General features: G+C 39.1%; 2 protein-coding genes across 3 annotated transcripts; one reads left to right on the forward strand and one right to left on the reverse strand.

The window, feature by feature from the left end:
- Positions 1 to 705: 705 nt before the first annotated feature.
- On the forward strand, positions 706 to 22,885 carry LOC108375740 (breast cancer anti-estrogen resistance protein 1-like). 2 transcript variants are annotated; one of them, XM_017631885.1, is made up of 3 exons: positions 706 to 854; positions 19,661 to 20,463; positions 20,530 to 22,885. In XM_017631885.1, exons 2-3 carry the CDS (start codon positions 19,844 to 19,846, stop codon positions 21,653 to 21,655), a joined length of 1,746 nt encoding a protein of 581 aa, XP_017487374.1. In that variant the 5' UTR covers positions 706 to 854; positions 19,661 to 19,843; the 3' UTR covers positions 21,656 to 22,885. The 2 variants fall into 2 exon arrangements, with proteins under 2 accessions (XP_017487374.1, XP_017487375.1); XM_017631886.1 differs by lacking the exon at positions 706 to 854 and adding an exon at positions 19,533 to 19,570.
- LOC108375739 (tRNA pseudouridine synthase-like 1) lies at positions 22,430 to 24,227 on the reverse strand (the record flags this gene model as incomplete). Its single annotated transcript, XM_017631884.1, has 4 exons — positions 22,430 to 23,432; positions 23,483 to 23,741; positions 23,805 to 24,119; positions 24,196 to 24,227. Coding segments are annotated over 4 exons (855 nt in total), but the record flags the coding sequence as incomplete, so codon positions are not given.
- Positions 24,228 to 24,231: the final 4 nt, after the last annotated feature.

Genomic DNA, 24,231 nt, shown 5'->3' on the forward strand with positions numbered 1-24,231 from the left:
TCATTATAAACAATTTATGAGATTGAAAACGAAAAACGTGGGGCGCATGTAATAGACCTGAATTAGGCCAATTGCGGCGAGGCGACATCTACCTCTAGAGTTTTAATATGATACCATGCGACGAGATTTATGTCTAGACTTTTTTATAGGATCTTTGCAAAGCAATGGTTTTATAGCTATAAATGGTGCCTGGACACATAACATTGCAAGTTGATAAAAGCGTTGTAAAATATAGAACTTCTTTTAATTCAGACTTGAGCCATTTTTTGTATGTTCAAGACATAATTAATAGGAAGTTTGAATAGTGCAAAAGTCTGAGATTTTTATTTTTATTTTTTTGTATATTTCTACTATGTATACCCTTGCTACCTAACCATCTTTTTAAATACTTCAAACCATTTCTTTGTAAATCCATATCCAAACTTAAAAATGTGTTTAGTTTTTGAATTTGTTTTTAACAACATGAAAATGGCTGGGTATTCGAAAAATTTTAAGCACAGTTTTGTAAGTTTGTTCGATTTTTTGTTTTTTCCAAAAATGTATATTTTTTACTCTAATAACCTGAGCTTAGAGCTTCTCAGCCGCTCCGCCGGTAATGTAAACACATATTCATTTTTATTCCTCTTTTACTAATTAAATTTTCAAGCACAACAACAAAAAAATTTAGTAACTTAACTTTACCAACACAAAAATGTTCTCTTTCATTTCAGAAACTTTATGCAAAAGCGATCTATGATAACTTTGCTGACTCGCCGGATGAGTTGGCCTTCAAAAAAGGCGATGTCCTCACAGTCATAGAGCAGGACACCGATGGCTTGGAAGGCTGGTGGCTATGTTCGTTGCGTGGACGCGAGGTAAGCAATTTCAGCCAACAAACAGAAAACAAATTACCAACTTAGTCAGATTTTAATCAGCAAACCATCTGTAATGCGTAAATTGCCTTCGTTGAGGCAAAAGGTACAAACACTCCATAAGGACACTACTGGCACAGCCCCAAGCAAGTGCAAAGAGCCATCTTCTAAAAAATAAAACGACCAACTGCCGGGCTGCTGGGCTGACTGTCTGATTGGCTGAGTGACAGCTTTGTTATTAATGAAATATGCAAAAATGCTTAATAAATGCATCAACGCATATGTACGTACGTACGTTCATCTGTGCATTTTTTCACGCCTGAGTTCATTCCCCACATATGTATTAGCTGCAGCCAAAAGGAGGGGCGAGCGAAGATTGGTGTCCACACTGCACTTTCATTTCACAGAAGTTTAGATTTGCGGCTATTTTTAGTGCAAGTTATAATTACAAAGTAGCAAAAAAGCAGCAGCAGAAGATTAAGGTAGAAACACAAAAGGACAGACAGTGAGGTTTACATATATGCGTTGTAGATATGTATGGTTGAATTCAGTTAATTGCCGAGATAGGGAACTTCTGACTACATGCTGGCTCCATGCTCGTCATATGCAGTGGAATTCAGATTTTAATTGCATGAAAATTGCAAATACTTTAAACTTATTTTTAGTTTTGTATTTGATTGTCCTTAATGGTGTTTTTTGCCCAAGCCTTCGACATTTTGCATTTTTTCCTTAAGCTAGTATATGCATTTAAATTCCTCAGTAGGCTTTTAAACTCTTAGTTCTTATACATGCCGCTCATTCTCGGAACGAATGTCAAAATCCAAAAAATTAAGTTAGCAAGTATTTTTTGAACGAATAACAGCTACAAGGTCGACTTTAAATCTCCATAAACCATAATCTTGTGTCTAGAGCTAATTTCGGGAAAAAGTATGATTATGAAAGCATATTCATCTAAAGTTAAAGTCGGGTGGTACTCAAGGCAATTTCATCATTTGAGTTCAAATGCTCTACACTTTTAAAGCAAACGATTTGCCAAGTACGTACATACATAAATACATAAGTAATACATTCAGTATAGGTGCCTACATTCACTATAGGTGCCGGGTCAGCAAGGTATGCCAGACCACTGCATTGCAGATAAATTGGTTTCTTTGAAATGCGGGAATTCCACCACCATCTAGGACAGAGGAAAAATTTTTAGGAGCCACTATTAGCCATGGGTAATAGCGCAATTTTTTGGCGCTATCTCAATAACGCCAGCGCCACCTGTGGTGTCAGCACACTAACTCAGCGCAATGGCGCAGTGTACTGAATTGAACACGGCGCCATCTGAGTGTCACTACAGTACCCATCGTCATACAGTGTAGGGCACCATACAGTGGTGTCATGTCTATTATTTCTATAATTTTCGGCGCTGAGCAACGCTTGTACCGCCAACCGAATTTAATTGATAGGAATGTAGTAAAGGCCACGATATTCTCATCATTCTTGAGTAAAAGCTTTAAATTTGCGTANCGCTGAGCAACGCTTGTACCGCCAACCGAATTTAATTGATAGGAATGTAGTAAAGGCCACGATATTCTCATCATTCTTGAGTAAAAGCTTTAAATTTGCGTACTCAACGCTCAAAAGCAAAAACAAAGTACGTGTAAATTTTCAAAGAGTTAAGGCGAACTGTGTTGGTGCCTCATGTGTTGCTTGGTGTTAATGGCGCTGGAGCTTTCCATATACTGGTGTTGGCGCGGCAACTGCAGCTACGGTGTTAACGCAATTGCGCCGCGCAACGCAGTGTTACCCATGCCTACCGCCTTCTAGGTGATATATGAAGGAAGCCACTACGATTTAACTTATCGTAGGCCTAAGGTGCGCACCACCATTCCGCAGACCACTATTCGAAATTTCATAATTACCTAAATCCCAGATATTTACATTGGTACACAAAGGGATCAAGGATGGAGAACAAAACAGGTGCTAGTTTTTATTAGCCCCGATACTAGACTTTCTATTGGTGGCACACGGACTTTCAGTGTGGACTCAGTCGCGGCCTTATTTGAGACAAAAATAGGTCGGTAAAATCAGAACGTACTTAGCAAGGAAGATCGATAGGGGACTTGACACAGGCCAGGCTCTTGGATATCTCACTTACAAACCAATTAGAAAACTTGATCAATCTGGTTTTAGCAACCTAAACTAAATTACGTTCAAACTCATTGGAATTTTAGTATTCTACTAATCAATAATAGTTCTTGGACTACATCTTTGGGAAATAAACGAACATGTATTGGATATATGGACGTTAATCAAGGCGATAAATGAATTTATACATCTTTCAGTATGCTAGTTTTTGTTTCTATACAATTGTTATTAGTTCTCACATTTTCATACATTCTCTGGCTTTTACAACCTTGAATGCTTATTGCAAAAATATTCCATCAGCTGCCGAAAATCGTATCAATAAATATTTATGATCGCCTCTCAGATTGGGAGGCAAAACGTTAATTTATTTTAATTTAATACACTTGGGCATTGACTTAGCTCCGTTTGCTAACAATTTAATTAAGCACCGTTTAAGTGCGCCACATGCCTCCAAAGCCAGTTGTAAGCGTCGCACGTACAACAAGCCATCGGCGCTCAATGTTGACCACCAAGTTTTACACGGCGGCGCCTGGTCGCTTTATAGGCGGCTAAGCGTCAAAGCCACAAACCACTTGTCAGTGGCAAAACAATCAGAGTAAACAGAGTAAATATTTCGCGTGAATAATTGGGCAGCAAAGGGGGAAAAAAACTGAAATAAAAAAAAAATATTTGACAACAACACTTTCATTGGTGGCGGCTACATTGGCGTGCAAAAAAAAAAAACGACAGCGACAATAAAAACCTAAAAAAGTTAATTGAAAAGGCAACGCAACACTTTAATAGAAACAATTAACCCAAAAGTCAACTGGACTGAAGCATAAAACGCAAAGCAACAACAGAAACAACATACTAAATACGAGCGCTGAAACCTAAGGCGTCGTCAACTCCTCCTCTCTCGCCTGCTATTATTCGTTTGTGTGTTGGCAACAATCTATGTAGCGTCGCGCAGATGTTGGCGTGCCTGCGTCTGTTGTTGTTTTTTTGCCATTGTTGCTGTTATTGTTGGCAACATGTGTTGTGCCGGCTTACTTGTTGACAGCTCGGTGGGTTTGTTGTCGCAAATTTGGAGCAATCAACAACTTTTGTAGCATCTGTGGCAGCAGCAGCAGCAGCAGCAACAGCAACAAAACGGCAACAGCATAAATTTGCACATATTTCCAACATAAATCGCCAACAACAACAACGTCAATAACGTACAGAAAAATACTCGGAAAATCGAAAGTATTAAATTGAAAACGAACGGCGAACGGCGAACAATTGGGGCACCCAACCACGCTGTGGCACCTATGTACCTAACCTACTATTTATTTATTAGTAATATTGCTTGTGGATGTGCATGTGTGTGCATATATGTATGTATGTATGCTCATTAAGTGCAAAATAATAATTCATCATCGCTTGCGCAACTGCTTGTTTGGTTGGATGTGCCCGCCGCCATTCGTTGTGACGCTTAGGCATCGATTTTTCAATATTACAGCAATTCGTACCATTCCATTTTAATTGTTTAAATCTATCAAATGATTGCTGGCAATTTCCTAACAATGAACAGCATCAGCAACAACACTANGTGAATATTAGAGCTGACTTTTAAGGCTTGGTCGATGAGTTGGAATGGTTTTATTGTTTTTCAAAGTATTTCCAAAAATTATGAATACGGGTTTGCATTCGTCCGAACCAATTTTCGAAAAAGTTTGCCACTTTGAGGTTTGTATCACCGATACCGGGGGCCCCATTGTACTTTTCGAGCACAGAAAAACGTTTGCCGCTCATTTTTGAAGTGCAACTTCTTAATTGAGTTTAACAGGTCTATTCTGGCACTGCATATTTCGCGGGGCAATATTTTGTTACGAGCTTATGAGATGGTAACAAAATTTACCGGTTACAAGATTCACAGAATGCGAAAAGAGTGAGAAAATTTACAGGAGCTTTATTTACCGGTTACAAATTTTTTTGTTACCAGAGCAGAATAGACCTTCAAGGCTTCGGTTATGGTGGTATATGGTGAAAGCGTGGACAGAAAGTAAACGACTTGACGACAAAGATAAGTATAAAAAAAATACAGACAATGATTAAGATTGAGAAGGTGAATATGAAAATGATGATGAATATGCAGATAAGCAGAAAAGATAATGACGAAGATGAAGAGATAGATATACAAAGATAGGCAGGCAAGGACAGAGTCAAAGGCTAAGACTAGGGCTAAGTTCAAGATTAATATTGATAAGTCTCTGCTGTCTAAAACGAGTATAAAAAAGTCAGGTTTTTTCCTCGATCTCTGCCATTTCGCGGCTATAAGGCGGATGACAGATAAATTCCACACTTCAAATGCACAAAAACGCTTTTGTTTGAGCTGATGTGTACGAACTTTTATTTTCGTTATGGAGGATCGTCTTTTGGTGGTTAGCAGGGTTCGTATTTACACACACATGCGCAGCACATTCTAATATTTTACGCTCACACACGTGTGCTGTGCATATAAAAAATTAAAAACTTGCTCACATCACATGTGTGTGCCGTTTGGTAAAAAGCACAGGCACATGTGTGTACTTTATATTTATTTATATTAAGCACACGCACAAGTGCGTGCTTTGCGAAGAGAAACTCATAAACTAATTTTAAGTCAAACAACATATTTTTTATTGAATTGTTTTATAAAAATTACGTTTTATAAAAAAATTTCTTTTTTTTATTATGTGCATGTGCATAACCAGAATTTTGTACTAAAATCGGTTCACACACATGTGCATGTGCTTAATAACAAATAGCACACACTTTGCTGTGAGCGGAAGGTTGGTTTTCCGCTAATGCACACACGTGTGTATGAGCAATGAGTGCAAGTTGAATGTGTTTCTGGCGTGTGCGTGAGCAGAGCATGGGTGTGCAAAGACGAAGCCTGGTGGTTAGTTTTTTTTTGTTTTTTTAATTCGGCAAGACTTTTAGGAATAGCACTATCAAAATGGATTTGAAGAAAATCTTTGAACAAAATCCAGAAACTTCTTATTTTTCAGCATTTCCTTAGGCTTAAAAATGTGCCATGTCGATGTCGTTGTTGGGTTCACAAGTAATTTTTAAGCAAAAAACAAAACTGACTTCAATTTTTAAGATTATCATTAATTTCTTCATATCCATTGATCGGATTTAAACCAACTTAGTATGGGGACCACCTGTGAGTTAACGCCTTTCCTTTAAACGAAGAATTATAGAAATCGGTTAACGTTATGCGGTAACATACATAAAAAAATATATATATATATATTCCGACGAACTGATAACCTTTTTGTGAAGTCGGTTAAAAAGTACATTAGATGACTTAGAAACAGGGCCAATGAAATTAAATTTTAAGTGATTCTCCCAGTTAAGACTCCTTCTATTTACTTATTTACTTGAAAATTTAAAATTCACCACAGCCATGCAGCCATTGATCAACTTCTACTCCAAAAGTAATCATATTGTCACTTTTAAAATTAATTATTTATTCACACTAAAATTTTCAGAAGTATTATTTCTTCCTCACTTCGTTTTTCAAAAACGGAAAACGATTTTTGGTTATTATTCGCAAATACATAAGTTCTCCTCCCACTCTGGGGCTTGCTCCATTAAGTCACAGCTGAAACAGGTCACATTTGATACGCGCGTGTCCCGGAGTGCAATGACAAAGTCACCATAGCTACCTTGCGTTTATGTGAGTGTGTATATGTGCATATGTATGTACAGCCCGCGACAAAACGATAGCACCTCAACATTTTGAACTGTTTCGAATATTTATCTTTTGTTTGTTTAATTTCATTCATTATTTTATTTAGCCTTTTATCTATTGAAAATCATATAAATCCAAAGCATTTTAATTTTAGTTTCTATAATAATTTTTGGTACGCAGTTTTATAGCTTATTAAATTCTAGTATAATAAAGTGCAAGTTTCAAGTTGCTAAAAAATCGCGTTAATTTTTGATAATTTTTTTGCTGACGGTATCGCGCATTTTCTTCGGTACAAAGTAATTTTTATATGGAAAAGAGTTCATAGCACCGTCAGAAAGAAGATTTATCAAAAATTAATGCGATTTCTTAGCAACTTCAAACTGTCACTTTATTAAACTAGATTTTAAGAAGCTATAAAACTGCATACGAAAAATTAATTTAGAAATTCTTACTTGGAATTGGGATGACAAGTTTGTGAAATTTTTTAAATTTTTGAACAAAGTTTGAAATTTAGACTTATGTGGTTTTGTTAACCTTAAAAAAAAACAAAAAAAGAAAAGTAGTCAAAACTGGTAAAAATGTTGATGTGCTATCTTTTGTCGCGGGCTGTATGTTTGTGTGCTCGAATATTTGCACTTAATTAGAGCATTTCAATGAGGTTTCAAGCCAGCGCTAATAGAGTAACAAAAAGCATTTGCGAACTCATTGTAAATTTTGCATTTGGAGCCAGCTAAAAAGTGCAACAGACGGCAGGCAAGTGGTGCCAGACGGTACGCGGCCAACAGTTAGTAGTTGGTGGTTGTTGATTATTCGCTACTGATTGGCGGCTGATGCTTGACGCTTGGCACCAGCGCTGCAGGCTTTTTAAGCCCACTTGATCCGCTTTTGTGCGGCGCCGCCAGTCGATTTGATTGCGGAGTGTGTGTGCTCAGGTGAAATAATGTGAAAAGGTGTCAATTGACATTCGATAAGATCGTGTGTTTGCAGATCAAGCAACGAGACAAACGGCGCGATATTATCCCGCGCGCAAATCATTGAAAACGTAAAAAAGCTGCGACTTAAAATTTAACGATCAACGAATTTGAAATTATAAGAGGCAAACTGGATGTGTTTGAATTTCACTTAAGGAGTAAGAAAATATTTACGCATAGTGATTGCATTCGTGTGGAGCGATCGAGAAGGTTCGATACCAATTATGAAGATATATATAAATATTTTTTAAACTCTATATATGTACATATTTTGTTACTTAAAATTTGTATCAAGTTGGAATCCTGAATACATTTTTCTGCTTCAACCCCACCCCCTTATAGCTGCATTCATCAGCCTAGCCGCCCATGCAATTTCCAATCGAAATTACTTTCCCTTTCAAATTAAAAACGCCAAAAGAAAAGCGAAAGATGCAAAGTCGAATGAAAAAAAGTGAAAAACTGGCCATTGGAAATTATAGCCTCGTAAAAGTTTCTACATAGGCAATATATCTGAAAGCATCAATCTGAAAATCGCAAAAAAGCTCATTCAAGCACGTAAATTCATTTCACTCCCCAAAGCGCAGCCACACTGCCGCCACCCCCTGACGCCACCACTTGGCCACCTTTAGCCTACAAGTTAGTAGAAAAAAAGCAACTTACTCACAAACGTACAAGTTGAATGTCCAAAAAGTGTCGAAAGCCTGTGGCAGCTAAAGCGTGCAACAGTGTAGCAGCGCCAATGCAGCTTTTCCTAGAAACTACATAAGTACTCGGCGAACAACCAAAGGCTTGGTGTATATTTCGCTTTTTGTTGTATATATATATATATATATGTATGTACATTAGGGTGGTAAAAAAAAAAAATTAAAGTCGGAAGTATCGAAAAAATTTAGCCTAAAAATAGTTAGAAGTCGAGAAAAAAAACTATTTTTCGTAGAAATTGTACCTATAGGAAATCTGTATTTTTCAATCCCTAAACTCTGTTTCTCTTTAGGAGACCTCTAGGAATAATATCAAATTGTTTATTTAACATTTTTTAATATTCATGATTTTTATTCGGTCCCCAAAAATTTCAATGGGGGATCCATAATAAGTCGTTAATAATAAAAAAAGCTTACAAAAACAATTGGGTATGATTTTTTAAAGTCTCCTGAAGAGAAAAAGAGTTTGACGATTTAAAAATATGGATTTTCTAGAATTCTATACTATTTCTACGAAAAATAGTTTTTTCCCCATATAGAATACTTGCGAAACTTTGAGCGACCTCTAAATATTTTTTGTTTATTAAAAAAACAGTGGTACAGAGAGAGCACTAAAATTCCGAACGTCGGAGATGTTTTTTTTTATCCCTTACTCAACACCAAATATTCAAGAGACGTTCATGCGCCCCTTTAAAATCCAAAGATTTTCGATTCCAGCTATCCTCCATAAAATTAAAGCAACTTGACTATATAACTGCCTAGATTTCGAAGATAAAACCATAAGTGGGGCTATTAATTCATATGCATCTCTCACGACAAGGCTATGGAGGTGAGCTCTAAGGTACATAAAAAGAGGGAGGGCTCTCGTGTTGAAAACTCTCATTTATTTCGTTAAAGAGATGGGAAACTCTCGAACTTCTGAAACTCTCCTATATGCAACCAATTGTTTTTCTTGGACTAAAGGGCTATACATTAAGTAGTCTCGAAACGGGTGGACTTTAATTCGACTGGAGTTAATAGTTTGGCATCTACAAAAAGAGACCGTTGCTCATCACCCCAGTCGGAACAAGCATGCTTTTTAGTGTACTGGGTTTTTCACGAGAATTTCGAAGCACATTTGAATTCTGTAGGAAAACTTTGAAAAAATCTACATGAAGAAATAATTACATTTTTTTTTTCACTACTATAGAAGGCTAAAAATCTGTAGGTCGTGAAAACTTCACTGCTAAGGTCAGCAAAGTAATGCTTTGACTTCGGAAAATAAATCCGAACGACAATAAAAACTCTCCAAACCAACAACAACCACTTCATGCGAAATTGCCTTTTTAAAGAACTGTATAAAAGCGAATTAAAGACTTCGTGTGTTTGGAACCACTTCGGAGTGGCAAAAGAACCGCGATATGAGTACATTTTGGAAGAAACCAAGTCCGACTGGGACGTCTATGATACATACATACACACACACACACACATACATACATACGTATTTAAGCTGAGTATGGCAATTAATTGCCAGCAATTGCTTAAGCAACAGCATTGACACTGATTGCGACAGATCAGACTGGTCTACGAGTGAATGCGCTTGGCTAAAGTTTCAACGTAGTCGGCGCGCATTGCCAAAAGTGGCTCGGCATTGCGATTAAAGTAACAGCGGTTGGCAATGTGGAAATATTTCAGGGGAGTGATGAAGTTGCTTGCAAGCATCTTGAAAACGAAATTTCAGTTTAAATATTGGTTAATATGTAAAGGGTGATAATAAAACTAAGCGGCAGGCGTTAACTAATTAAAATATTTGCTGCAATCGAACTTTTAATCAAAATTCTGGGATATGTGACCCGCCACCACTACCCTCCACATCACATTTCGGAAAATCCTTTGTGAAGTGCTCATCCCTGGGCCAGAAGTTGTTGTCAATAAATCGTAAGTTGGCGCCCATAAAATACGCCATTTTAATGCCGTTAAGGTGCATTCCTTAATAATTTATAAATGCGGTTTAATCCATTATAAATTTAACCTTGCACACTACTACATACATACATATGTATGTATATTCATTACACCGTTAAAACGGCACACCAAAAAAGTCAATCAACCAAATCGCAGCGTAAAAAATTTAATTTGCATTTAACATGCAATCGAGTGCATTCAAAAAGAAAAACGTTCGGAACTCAACGCCCACCGCCACTTGACCGAAAATTGGAATTTTTCATTGAAGAAAAAATTATCTAATTTTTATATGAATTTTAAGTAAATGAATTGAGTGGCGGCGCGCGTTGGCCGAGAGGTGATAAAAAACTGGTCAGAATAAAATGTAATAAAAATTCAGAATTTGGAGCGGAAATGTAAATTGAGCAATTGAGCGGCCCACACGCGTCAAAGCGATAAAGCGCGGCGCGTCATGGCCTGACATGAGTTTTCATTGGAAATGTTTATTTAACAAAGAAAACAGAAAAGTTATAGCACAAAAAATGCAGAGCAATTTAATAAAAAAAAATAAAAATAAATGAGCAGCATTGGCGTCGAATATGGAAAATAAAAAAAAACAAATTATACATACAGTTGCTGACGACGCCGTTATTGCCGCTGCTGCTGTTGGCCATTGTGATGATAGTTGACTCTATAGTCAAAACGATGCGAAGCACTCGAGTTCCTTGATGCCGCATATGGACAGCGGCAGCTAAGGCAGCCTACAAGAAAAAAAAAAATCAAAACAAGCAACAACAGCAACTGGGGCCCGAGTGCCAAAGTGGTAGCTGTTGCAGCCACATTTTCAGGCCTAAATTTTGATGGCAGGCCAACATTATGCGCGTAGTGGTGTGCAACTGATGATGTCGCTTGTCACGCTGCGGAGCGTCAAAGTGCTGCTGTTGAACTTCTGTATGGTGCTGCTGCTGCTGCTGCTGCTGCTGCTGGCGTTTGACCGCAGGCGGTGCTGTTGTCATCATCGCAGAAAACGCTCAAATGCGATGTGCGATGTGTGTGCGCGCGTGTGTGGGGCAAAACATGATGTGCATTGTTGTTGCCTAAAATGGGTAAGTTTTGACCAAATGCAGACGTTGCCACAATCACTTGCACAGATATCGCACAAATGTATGTATGTACACACATACATACCACATATAAATCACATGTGGGCAAGTATGACTGACTGTTGCTTCGTTTATGTCAGGGTTTCTTAACCTTTTACGTCTACAAATTTCAACGGTACCACGGACACTTTCGGAAAATGATGTTTAACTTTAACGGGTGCTGCTGCTTATGCCGAATTGAAAGTTCAAATTGAGAAGCCGTTTTAGATAACGGAATGCGCATGTCATCTTGCACTTCTAACGGATTTCGATTCTTAGTTTTTATTGATACTAAAGTAGAAAACCCTGTTTCATAGAGATAAGTAGAGCTCGTTTGACAAGTCGGGGGTAAGCAGGAGCTGTTTTCGATCGTCTTCCTTCTTTTGAGTAAGCATTTCTTCCAGCAAATAAAAATTCGCCGCCTTTCCTATATCTACTCACGCTTCTTTTCCACTGGGGGACGTTTTGTCGTTCAGAAACATTGAAACTTCTGTACGTAGCTCCAATTAACGCTTCAAGTCTTGTCCTTTTGAAAGCCAGCGCACCTATGTGCAGTAAGAAAATACTTCATATTCAGAACCCATTTCATGGCAAAGGTTCTTGAACAGGCGATGGTTTAAGGGGCTCGTAAGAAGTTTACTAGGTAAAGTTTGAGACGCCGATGCAGAAAACAGTGGGTGATGGCAATACTAGGGACCTCTTTCTTTACTAAAGCCGCAAAACCAGATGTATTTCCCAGCATTGCAGGTGCTCAATCGGTACAAAGTCCGCCAAGCTTGTTCTTCCAATCCACACACTTAAATTCCAGTCGCCGGGCACGTGTTCATCTTACCATATTCTGCATAAGAGTTGACGCATAGACCTCAACCCCTCGCCACCGTACTGGAATAGCTCAGCTGGCAGGCTGTCAGCTCCAGCAGCTTTGTTGTTTTTCAGCCGCGTTATTGCTATTTGTACCTCGTCATAGTCAGGCGGAGGAACATCGACTCCGTCATCATCGACTGGGGGATCGGGTTCCTCTTCTCCACAACTTTCCAAGCTGCTACCATTCAGTAGGGTGGAGAAATATTCCCTCCAAAATTTAAGTATGTTCTGAACATCGGTAACTAGGTCGCCATTGTTATTCTTACAGGAGTGCGCCCCGGTCTTTAAACCTTCCGTAAGTCGCCTAACTCTCTGGTAAAATTTTCGGGCATTCCTCCTGTCGTCCAGCATTTCAAGCTCTTCGCACTCACGTATTTCTGCCTCTCTCTTCTTATTGCGGCAAATACATCTCGCTTCCCTCTTCAGATCCCTATACCGGTCCAACATAGCACGCGTCGCGCGCGATCGAAGCGTGGCCCTGTAGGCGGCATATTTTTTCTCTGCCGCTTCCTAACACTGCTCATCGTACCATCGTAATGAATGACCATCAAGTGTGCGAAGCGAAAATATTTCCTCACAACGCAATATATTGTATGCCAATTTTTATATTAATGCATTATGTTAAGTAGGCTTCCTATGCACCTCCAGTTTTCATTGCACGGACTCGTTATGGGTCCATGGACTACAGGTTAAGGAAGCCTGGTTTACATATATGTTCGTTTGTATGTGCTAATGTACATCTGCGTGTAAAATCGTAAATGTTGCTTAACTCGGCACAGCAGCCGTATGAAAAATACTCGTACAATATTTCAAGTCCATATGAGTGAGCAGTTGGTCGCCAACAACAACAGCTACAATAAATATAATAAACTTCAACTGCGAAAAGCGCTCAAAACAGCAGCAGTAACAGCGAGAAACAACTTCTTTTTAAGCTGGAATGTGTTTTGACGTAAGTCCGTTGTACCACATGGCTTACTACCGACTACCGACTACCCTCCCTCCATACTGATCTCCACCTAACTTCTTGACCGTCGATGTGCCAGACCGTTTGGCCTGCTTGCAGACCATCCTCCGCTCGCTCCCCTCGACCGACCGTCCAAGCACATGTTCCTCTGTTGGCGTAGCTGTGATTGTGCTTCTTATGGCGGCCATGTGAGAGAAATTTCGCCAAATCGGACGTGCGTGCTGCTCCTACCGACTGGCACATTATGGGAATGCGCAGCGCAACAGCATTGAGAAGGCCATTGTGAACACAACAAGAAAGAAATATCGCTTGGAATCGAAGTGAATGATGAAAGAAAGAAAGAAATTACACAAACAAAATTCCATCTAAACATAAAATACCGAATCACGTTTTGGCAGAGGAGGATATGAATGTATATAGTAAATATAACCGAAGAGCAACATCGAAAATGGAATAAATCTTAATGTATGTATTTGTATTTTAATGAGCCACGACGAATCCAGCGTGTTGTAGAACAATGCTAAAGTGAATCGTTTGCGTCTTTTTTACCTGCAGTCAAAATGTTAATTGAATATGCAAGCCTCATTTAGAAAACAACAACATAATCGAGACTGTGGAATATTCGCACACGCGTGGATGTAAAAATATTTGAATGCTTTACAAAACATTTTCTGAGTCAGATTGGGATACACGGAAAGGGAATCGCGAGGAATAGTCATTAGAAGCGGAATTCGCTCAGTTACTTAAAGGGGCACTGAGCGACTACTTCCTGCCAAAACAGTTTTGTATTTTTCGTATGTTTGACGCTATTTTTATTTCCAATATGGCACCGCCCAGCTAAGGATCGTTGGCAGTCCTGTTTATTTTCCTGCGGCTGAGTGGTGGCTTAAGCTTAATACTGAGCCCGGGCTATACTGCCGTATGATCAGAATCTGAAAACTATATCGAGGATAACGCGTATAATCTTCACTGCTCCTTTAGGCAATACGCCTCGATATTCTCAAGTCCGTGGACTACGTGGTTGAAATTGGTGGCGAGTTATGTAGGAGCTTACGTGGCCGCCAGTGACAGCAAAACTGATCTGAAGACATTGGCCGATCCTCTAGCTACTTCCAAATTAGTTCGGCAATGCAAGACTAGGCTAGAGTATGCTTGGACCATGTATTTCTCTGCAGTTTGGCAATATTTATAATTCTTTCAATATCAGAAGATCGCGGTACTTGTGGACAACTGCGGAATTGCTGACTGGCTGCCCACTTTTCGTGGATGTGATCGGCACAAATGACGATCGCATTTGCTTTCCCAGCTGATCTCATTAACAGCCAAAAAAAACTTCTTCAATTTATTCGTAGATTGTGTGGATTTAAAACAGATTCCATTTTTCAATTTTCCAGTTGATCAAACAGTTAAAGAACGATATTTCAGTGTTATAACGTCGTATGAAATGTTTGGGCAGTAGCATAGCCCAAGCAAGCCATATTTTTTTTAACAATTATTGTACCTTAATGGGGAAAAAAACTTTAAAACAGCTGCTGCGCATCGTTCTGTATTCGTGCGCGCTTTCCTCAGTCATTTAGCGAGCCTTTTATTATACCAAGAAACTTTATTGACGCTCCCATTGAATGGTTATCTGTGCAAAAAAAAATTAACCTATTTTAAATTTCCAGCCAAACCCATTCAATAGAAAAGTTTTTATCGCTAATTGACACTCACATTCATTACAATAAAACTTTAATTGGACTGTCAGCAATTCTCCATTAGGTCAACTTTGAGATTTCTTAGTAAAATTGAAAATTAGTCCATAACTAACAAAATTGTACTCCACAAATGAAATGCGATGAGCTGTCGCTACCTTCAAATTATTTACTTATGAGAACATGAAAAGTCACGCTGCACCCAACCCATTCTCCGCCTAATGCCCCTTAAGTGTGCCAAATACTTACATACATACACATATGTATGTATGTATGTACTTAGTTATGAGTGTTTTATGAATAATATTTTCTCACTGGTCGGTTTTTACAACCCAAAAATGTAGGGCACATAAATACTTAGCCCGCAATAAGCGAGAGTGCGAATTCCCTGCAAAGAAAATTTGATCTTTTTAGGTTCTGGTTAAAAAACTAAAATTGTTTACAGTCTCGGCAAGTAGTCCGTTGTGAGTGGATTTTAAGCATTTATAAAGAGGGGAATCTTTAAGAGTAAAACTTTTTGAAGTATTTCCAAATTCGTTCGGGGGTTTTAAAGATTCCTGTTTGATAAGTACATTATAATTAGAAATGTTTCGTAAAAGTGCAAAAAGAGTAGAAATCTCAAAACCATTATCGAAATATCTTATATTTTACGGGTAGGGCTTTTTAAAAAGTAGCATATAACTCCGTTGTTTTTGGTACTAACACTTTAATTTTTTTAATGAAGGTGTTTTTTAATATATCCTACCGAAATCTGTGAAAATCGCAGTACGAAAAAAGTGTTGGTCAGGGCCTTTGTGCATTGAGGTAACGATTTTTTTTTTGTTACTTCTCTAGGAGCCTCTCACACAGCAGATACAGATTACAGAGCACAAGCTTCGAGCTGAGGCATTTTCCTGTGGGGCTCGCATAATTTTTATGTTCACATTCATAGCATAACATAACCATGTGACCAAATGTGCGTACATACGTAAGTAATAATATTACATGCGTAGTAAATAATTGCGATAACTATGAATGTTATGATGAGACTAAAGAGCGAAATACACCACACAAGCGGTTTGACAAACCAAGCGAAATTTCCCTTTGCTTCAAGCCATTTGTGCTGTGTATGGGGGTGTTTGAAGGTTTGACAAACCGCTTGAGGGAAATTTGAGCAAAAATCAAAATTTTTTGATTTTCTGGCCGCCATGTTGACGTTTGATCAAACCGCTTGCGATGTGGATGGTAAAATCGCCTCATTTGTTGCTGAATTTTCACCAAGTGAGGACGTAAGGGAGAAAAATGGAAGAAAACCAACATTTTTAACATTGTGAACCGGAGGAAAACTAAAATTCTGTGCTTGAACGACTCATGTTTGCATGGTCCATGGCAAAATGGGAAAAGTATGTTTGACAAGCCGCTTGTGTGGTGTATTTCGCTCTTAAGCTTATGATAATAATACGAATATGTATAAGCTTTTGTCAACTCATAGCGATGGCTATTGGAAATTTTTTATACATATATACATATGTACATACATATATACTTGTTAAAGTGCTCTACATCATTAGCCAATATGTTTGTTATGTTTATTTTTTCGCGGAATTGGTAGAACAGTCAAATCGTTTGTTGGCCTATGAATGGCGGCTATTAATTTTTGTTATTGTATGGGTTTTATAGATATCTGGGTGAGTAATGCCACTTTACTTATATGTACATATGTACATACATTTGAATCAAAAATTAGCTGATATACATATGTGCAGATATACATACATATGTATGTACCTAGGATGTTTGTATGTACATAAATGCGCATTATAGAAAATTCCGTCCACCTAATTGCGTCAAATGTCATCTTTATTTTGGCTGTAATTAAGATTACACTTCAACTGATTCCAGATGGGCTTTCTATACCACTTCCTAACATGAAATCTCACAATGAACTGTCTCTTTATTTGTATTCACATTAGGGCTGGGAGTTCTATATGGATTTTTTCAATATCCGTATAATCTCGATATTCGAATACCTGGTTAAAAATTATCCGTATATTCGGTTTCTCGAATCTAAAAATAAAAATTGTTTGTGTTTTAATCAAGCTTTCTATTATTTATTTTGCAAATCAATAGATTAGCGAATCCGTTCAAAAAAAAAACTGTTTAAAATATCCGGATAACCAAGATATTCGGATATTCGGAGTTTATGAGTATATAAGAAGGGCTATTTGGATATCGGAATATGCGGATACTCCCAGCCCCAATTCACATAAATATGTACAAGGTGTAAAATAATAACAGCCGCACGGTTTTGTTTTTAATAAAATGGAAGTACCCTTTTAGATTTTGCGAAAAAATAATGTCTGTCAAGTAATATAAACAGAGCACAGTTGCTGAAGGGGACTGTTGCAATTAAAGAAGGTAGTTGTGTGGGAAATTTCTTCCTGTCCAATGCAAAACCGCTCTTCTTTAGAAGATATTTTGATTCAAATTTGTTTTCGTACTGTCATTGGTGGCTAATAAATTTCCTTGCCATTTTTTCTTTGTTTTGTATTGTTTTTTTTTTTTTGTATTCTTCATACAGCTGGCCTCTTAAATAAGTTTTCTATTCGCGCAGTCACTTTGTCGCACTATCTTCAGTTTGAAGCCTCCAATTAATTCGCTTATTGTTCTAACCTTTTCTGTTTACCCTCCAAAATTATTTCAGCACATTTTCCATTTACTTTCACTCTTCAATATTTGCTGCGATACTTGAGTGCAGATGTCGTTTGTATTGCATCATTGTAAGAATTTTATCGAATCGTATTGATCTTCAAATGGTTAAATATTTGTTTTTTTTTTCGGGGAGCAAGCGAACAAAAACTGCAATTGCCTGCGGCCACTTTCCGCTTCCACTTTTGCTGCTACCCTTGCACTCACTCTGCGGTAAATTAGGATACATACTTGGATGTTTGGCACTTTGCAGCTGTTATCCGAGCATCTGCATGTTGCATTTTTAATTATTACTTTTGTCGAGTGCGTTTCGAAATGAATAGAAAGTCTGCGGGGTGGAGAAATGTGACTCGTGTTACGCGTCAATTATTGCGGAACAAAATTACAAGTATAGGCCGGCATGCCAATGGAGAAGGGTGAGTGGAAGGGGTGTTACTGAATTGTGGTTTACCTAGGGTGATAAATAGGATATAACAGACAAAGGTAGTACGCATATTAGGGTGGTTCAAAAAACACACGGAAACCCCACTTTTTGTTGCGACCACCCCCTTTTCCTTGAATTGTAGACAAAGAAAACTGTATTTCTTTTTTCAGAATTGGTTACTATTTAATGGGCATTGATGTACCTATTCCATGTATTTTACATTTGCAAAATAAATTTTTTAACAAACTTTTTTCGCGACCCTGTCTAATGCACGTACATATTAATGTACAGATACATATGTATGTATTATGCCAATAAACCGCAATCCAAAAAAAAACATACATTTTTAACTGATAAAAGTATATTTCTTCACCCATTCAAACCGAATTTCAAATGTTTTATGAGAGAAAAAGACGGTTTGAACTTATAATGGCCGATTCCACGCCCAATAAGAAGCAGCTTACGTCGGCTTGCCTCCAAATTTAATTCACTTTAAAACGCACACCAAATGCCATAATTAAAAAGCACTCAACGTTCATTTTCCACAATCAATTTTTCTCCGACTTAGTTGCAAAAACAAAGTGATTTATCCTGGTATAAGGAAGCACTCTCACATATCCTACAAATACACACACACACTCACACACATCCACACTTCACTGCACAAAATTTCTCTGTTGCATAGACTGCAAGACACAATGACTACGCCCCTACGTGACTTTACGCCGAAAGCCGTACATTAAAAGCAAAGCCACCAAGCCACCAAGCCACCAAGCGGCCAAGCCTCTGCACCGCCGCCAAAGCAGAGTCGGAAGTCACCACACTTGCATTACCTTGGCAGTGACATGCATTGCACTGTGTTTACTTTTCTGATAAAGCAACGGCGGCTAATGTGAGGCCGGGAAGGTCCTTGCTCCGAGCGCTGCACACACAGAATCAGCGCATAACGCTTGCAGTGCCATCTATGAGATACGAAATACCGCGCATGCACCAAACTACGACTCGCGGTGTCCTCGCGATGATGATACCTCACCGTTGCATTGCTCGGTTGGGCGACTGTTTGTTTGGTCAACAATTCGACAGTAGTAACTGTGCCCTGTTGCCGTTCGTGCGCGTAGCCATATCACTGCCAAGCAAAGTAACAAAAACCTCACAAGGACTAACGATTTGAAATCGGATTTTTTTTTTTTTTACAAAATGCGCGTAGTTCATTTCTAAGCCTTATTTTTTATGAAATTTTCTACTTTTGTAATTTTGATACGAAATTATGTAATTGATAAGCGTGAGCAGCAAAAGTTTGCGAGCTATTTTGATGTGTGCCACCTTGAATTCCGTTTGGTGTGTAAAAAATCGATAAGATGGTTTTTTACGGTACTACTCCTTGTCACTCTGTTCGCACTCGTATTTATGGGATAAGGATACACAGCGGAAGTGCCGTCTGAGTAGGTGAGCGTGAGAGTCGGTCAATGTTTGTGCGCAACATATTCGTGCGATAATCTATTGAATGAAAGTGTAAAGTCTATTCAATGAATGTTTCCGCTTTTAATTGCTTACCTTACTTTACATAATTGACTTTTTTTGCTTTGTACCGCCCTTTCCTAGGTCATAACTCCCCAGCGTCACGGTGATGTTTATATCTACAACTGGCCGGCAGCAGCTTCTTCATCTTCAGTCAGTCATCGGCACAGTCAGCCACACCAGCCACATCAATACCATCATCAGAGTCACCCACATTCACAGTCTCAGCAGCTTTACAGCAACCAAAGTATATACCAGAACATATCCATGATGTCGGCGGCGGCCGCAAACGGCAGCGGAAATGGCAGCGAGTTCGAAACTTACGATACACCAAAGCCGGCCACCCCAGTCAATTACGATTGCCCCAAGAACGTGTGTCGCACACCAACGCAACTGCGCTTCGGCGATAATATGCCGCTAAACATGAAAGTCTGCTCGACGCCTATTCAAGAAGAGTCCTACGACGTGCCTCGTCCACTGCAGACGCTCGTCCAGCATCAAAGTACACTGACGCCTAGCAGCTCGAATTCATCGCTGCTTACCAGTGACAGTCTGAGCCTATCATTTTCATCGTCGAATCGTTCATCGCTGGCGAATATGCCCGACTACGATGTGCCGCGTCGTAATCCGCTGCCGGTTCGTGCGGTTCAACAACAACAGCAACTACTGCTTCAGCAAAGGCAGCAGTCGGTGCAGTTTATCAATGGCAACTGCTCAACCTACGACTTTCCACTGCCGTCAAATCTTTCCACACCGGTTGCGGAGAAGTCCTCGCCCAACGCTACGCTGCTGGCAGCAGCCGCTTCGAAGGAGTTGCCATTGGAGTTATCCTCAGCGCTGCACACCCTCGATAAGCTACAATTCGAAGCAACAACAGCAATAACAAAGTGAGTTGCCTAACGCTAGACACGCGAAGTAAAACTTCTAAGTTAACACCTCATTTCTCATTCCAGGTTGCTGTCTTTTGTCACGCCGAATTGGCGTCTACGCGAGAAACTTGAACCGGTATTGATGGATGTTAAATTAACCGCTGTTCGCTTGCGCACCGCTCTACATGACCTCAGCGAATTCGGTGAAGGCGCACTGGGCAACGCTACCCGCTCGGAGGATCGCAACTTGGCGCTCAAATTGAGGCCACATGTGCGGGCCCTGCGTGATGCTGACAAACTGATACACGACACCACCGAGGCACTGGACGCACAAAGCTGGGCAATCGAGCAACTTACGCGCAACGACGAGAAGTTCAAGACCTTCTGCAAACCGCCCGACAGCCTTGACCAGCTCATTGCATGCGCGCAAACCCTCACTGAGGATGTACGGCAAACAACCTCCTTCATACACGGCAACGGCTCACTGCTATTCAAACACAGTCTGAGCGAGGGTGGCGAGGAAGAGGCGGACAGCACGAAGGCTGAAAGCGCTGCGGAAGACCAAAATACACCAAAGCGAGGCAGTTCAGAGTGGGTGGAAGACTACGATTACGTTTCTTTTGAGTCCAAAGATGCCGCAGCGAAGAAGAACTCGGCTTTGCGTGAGGCAATACCGGCAAATTTGAAAAAGAATTTCGACACGGTCATCAAAGCAGCCGAGACAACGGTTATGGCCGCTTCCAATGTGATGACAACACCGGTAAACAACAACAACGCAAACGCAAAGAAACAGGAGCTCACGCAGAAGGACAAAAAGTTGGTCTGCTATTACGCGGTGCAAATATCCACACACATGGGCAACTTGCAGCAAGCGATCGACTCTTTTCTGGAAACTGTCGAGAAGAATCAGCCGCCGAAATTTTTCATTGCCTACGGCAAGTTTGTGGTGGTGAGCGCGCACAACCTGGTTACCATTGGCGACATTGTGCACCGCAACGTCTCTAAGCCGGAACTGCGCGAGAAGATTTTGCGCTACACAGACGCGCTGTCCGAGGCGCTGAAAACGTGCGTGCAAAAGTCAAAGAAGGCCGCAGCGCAATTCCCCAGCGTCACAGCTGTGCAGGAAATGGTTGACTCCGTGGTGGACATCAGCCACTTGGCGGCCGACCTGAAGGTGGCCATGTTGCAAGCCGTACAGCTAAGTCTATAAATGGGCTGGACACGAATTGTGTTGCATACTGCTAGCCTACACACATCGGTATACATACATACATACATATGTATGCCACTATATACTGCATATTATGGAAGGACCGCAAAGCAACACAAATTTTTGGCATTTGTTTTTGTCAAAGGCTTCAAAAGTCTTCCACCCCTTAGAGCAGAAATCCGAGAGCTAATTAAAACTTAAAAGCGCTGTTAAATAAATAAATGAGCTTCAATGCTTTTTGCTTCCAGCAATAAAATATTGTCCAAAATATTACGCACAGTGGAGCTAAGGGACTCGTATCTAAAGGAAATTTAAGCACATAAGAAAACTTACATAATCAACTGGCGCTGACTGCTCGGCACAATGCCGGAAACGAAAACGCCAAATTCCTGTCGTTTATAGAGAGATGATTAAACGGTATTGCAATAATGGGAAACGATTGGGCAACTAATTAGCAAACGATTTTCCGAATAAGTTGTGTTAAGTGCCCGACCACGGTGAGCCGACGAAGCACTTGCACATACATATGTATTAGGAGTAGCGTACGCTCTACTGTGGACACACAAATGTGTATGTATGTAATTAGTAAAGTTAATTTAAATATAATTTTAAATGTGATATTTTAAGCGAACAGTGTTTAAGCAATTATTACATAAATCGCAAATTTCTACAACAAATGTGTTTAGATGCAAAAAGATGCACTTATACATATACTATATGTACATTAGTATATAGATATTCGTGTGTATTTAAAGTCTAATTTATTTTACTTTCTTGTAAATATTTCGTTATCAATGCAGCATATCGCCCTAATACGAGTTGTATTCACTTTAAACCCCACTATAGTATATTAAATTTCTTATCTTTATTTTAAATTATCGTTTAATGTTTAAGTTATTTGTAGAAAAAGTCCGTGGAAGCAATTGCATACAGAAGTATGCTATGAGACTTTTTTTTTTTTATTTCACTGCAGAATCGCTATAAACAGTGGCAGTCATACATTTCGACATAGTCAAAAATCTTAAAGATTAACAAAAAACAAGCATTTATTACAACGCTTTTATTTTTATGTAAATTATTGCATTACTATACTTACATATATCGTAAATTGTATGTATTCCTATGCTAGCAGAGAAATTAAAACGATACAAGTGGGCATGGTATCCTATTGTACCTCTTATACGAACGAGGAAATTATGAAATTCAATAAAATTTAATATAGAAAATAAAGCAAGCTGATGTGTTTATTTATAGAAACTCCCGTCAAAGCGGTTACCATATTTTGGCTTTAACTAATCAAAACCAAAAATTATTGATATCGATATCCTTTCAAAACGATTCTTTTAAAACGGATTTATGTAATTGCATAATTGCTTTTCTAAGCATTTTATGCGTTCTAAGAATATACAAAACTATAAAGAGCACTGGTTATACATACATATGTACATAAAAAAAAGTTTTACAAATAACTACATTCCACTACGCTACTAAAAATACCTTTATGTTACTTACATTGTGGTATGCTATCTTAGTCGGCTATCTTTAAGTTCTTTAGCTGCTTAATAAATCCTACGTTTGGCTGAATACATTCTCGTTTTAACTTTACTAAGGAGTATGCATCATCAAACGGCATGCCACGTTCCAGCATTAAGTAGCCAATAACAGCACTCGCNTTATCCCAGGAGTTTTTCGATGGGATCGTTAGCATTTCATAAATAGAACGTTCATCGATTCGTCCGGTAGCCAACGCAAGTAAGGCACCAACCATGCGACGCACCTGTGTAAATAGAAGCTGTAGCTGCATTCACGTTAAGTTTTGTTGCTTACTTGCTTATAAAGAAACGACTTTGCTTTAAACTCAATATCCCAGTAGTGGTACAAACTCTCAGATATTTCGGCATTGGCTCCAATCGCCACGGACTTTCCAGGCTTAACGTTTATTTCATCGATTACGCGCAGTGTGTACCTAGGATGGTCACGTGTAGGACTATGTTGTCGACTGACGTTCATAAAGGTGCGAAAATTATGCAGTCCAAGAAACATACGAGTTCCAGAGCGCAAACGTTCGATATCGAAGTTGCTATTTCTGGAAAAAGTAAAGTATGCAAAGTACATAAATAGATTAATGATGAAAATATTCTAAGCTTACTGAAGGAAGAAGCATCGATCTATTTCTTCAACAGGCAGAAATGCGTAAAAGTTGTGATTCTTTAATGGATTAGCACAACGGTTGCTGCCCTTAGCCACCGCAAAACGATACAAATATGTTCGCCCTAGAGCATTATAGCGGCAGTGAAAATTCTCCGGTACTTGCTGGGTGCTAAGCACACGTATAGGGAGTCCATTTTTATGCAACAGACTATTTAAAACACATGTTATTGTAGTTGGATCGAATGGCTCAGAGTTCCGGCGTTGCAGGTCAACATGAAGAGTCGAGTGCAATGCATGCACACCAGCATCGGTGCTAAAAAAAAAAGTCAATTTAAAACAAACGCACACATAATATATAATATGGATAATAGATGCAGAATTGCCATTACCGACTAGAAAGCACTGTTTGGATTTCGTTGATGGGA

This window comes from Rhagoletis zephyria, unplaced genomic scaffold (genome assembly GCF_001687245.7).
Source record: "Rhagoletis zephyria isolate East Lansing unplaced genomic scaffold, Rhagoletis_zephyria_1.1 Rzeph_scaffold_09377, whole genome shotgun sequence".
Classification (NCBI taxonomy): Eukaryota; Metazoa; Arthropoda; class Insecta; order Diptera; family Tephritidae; genus Rhagoletis; species Rhagoletis zephyria.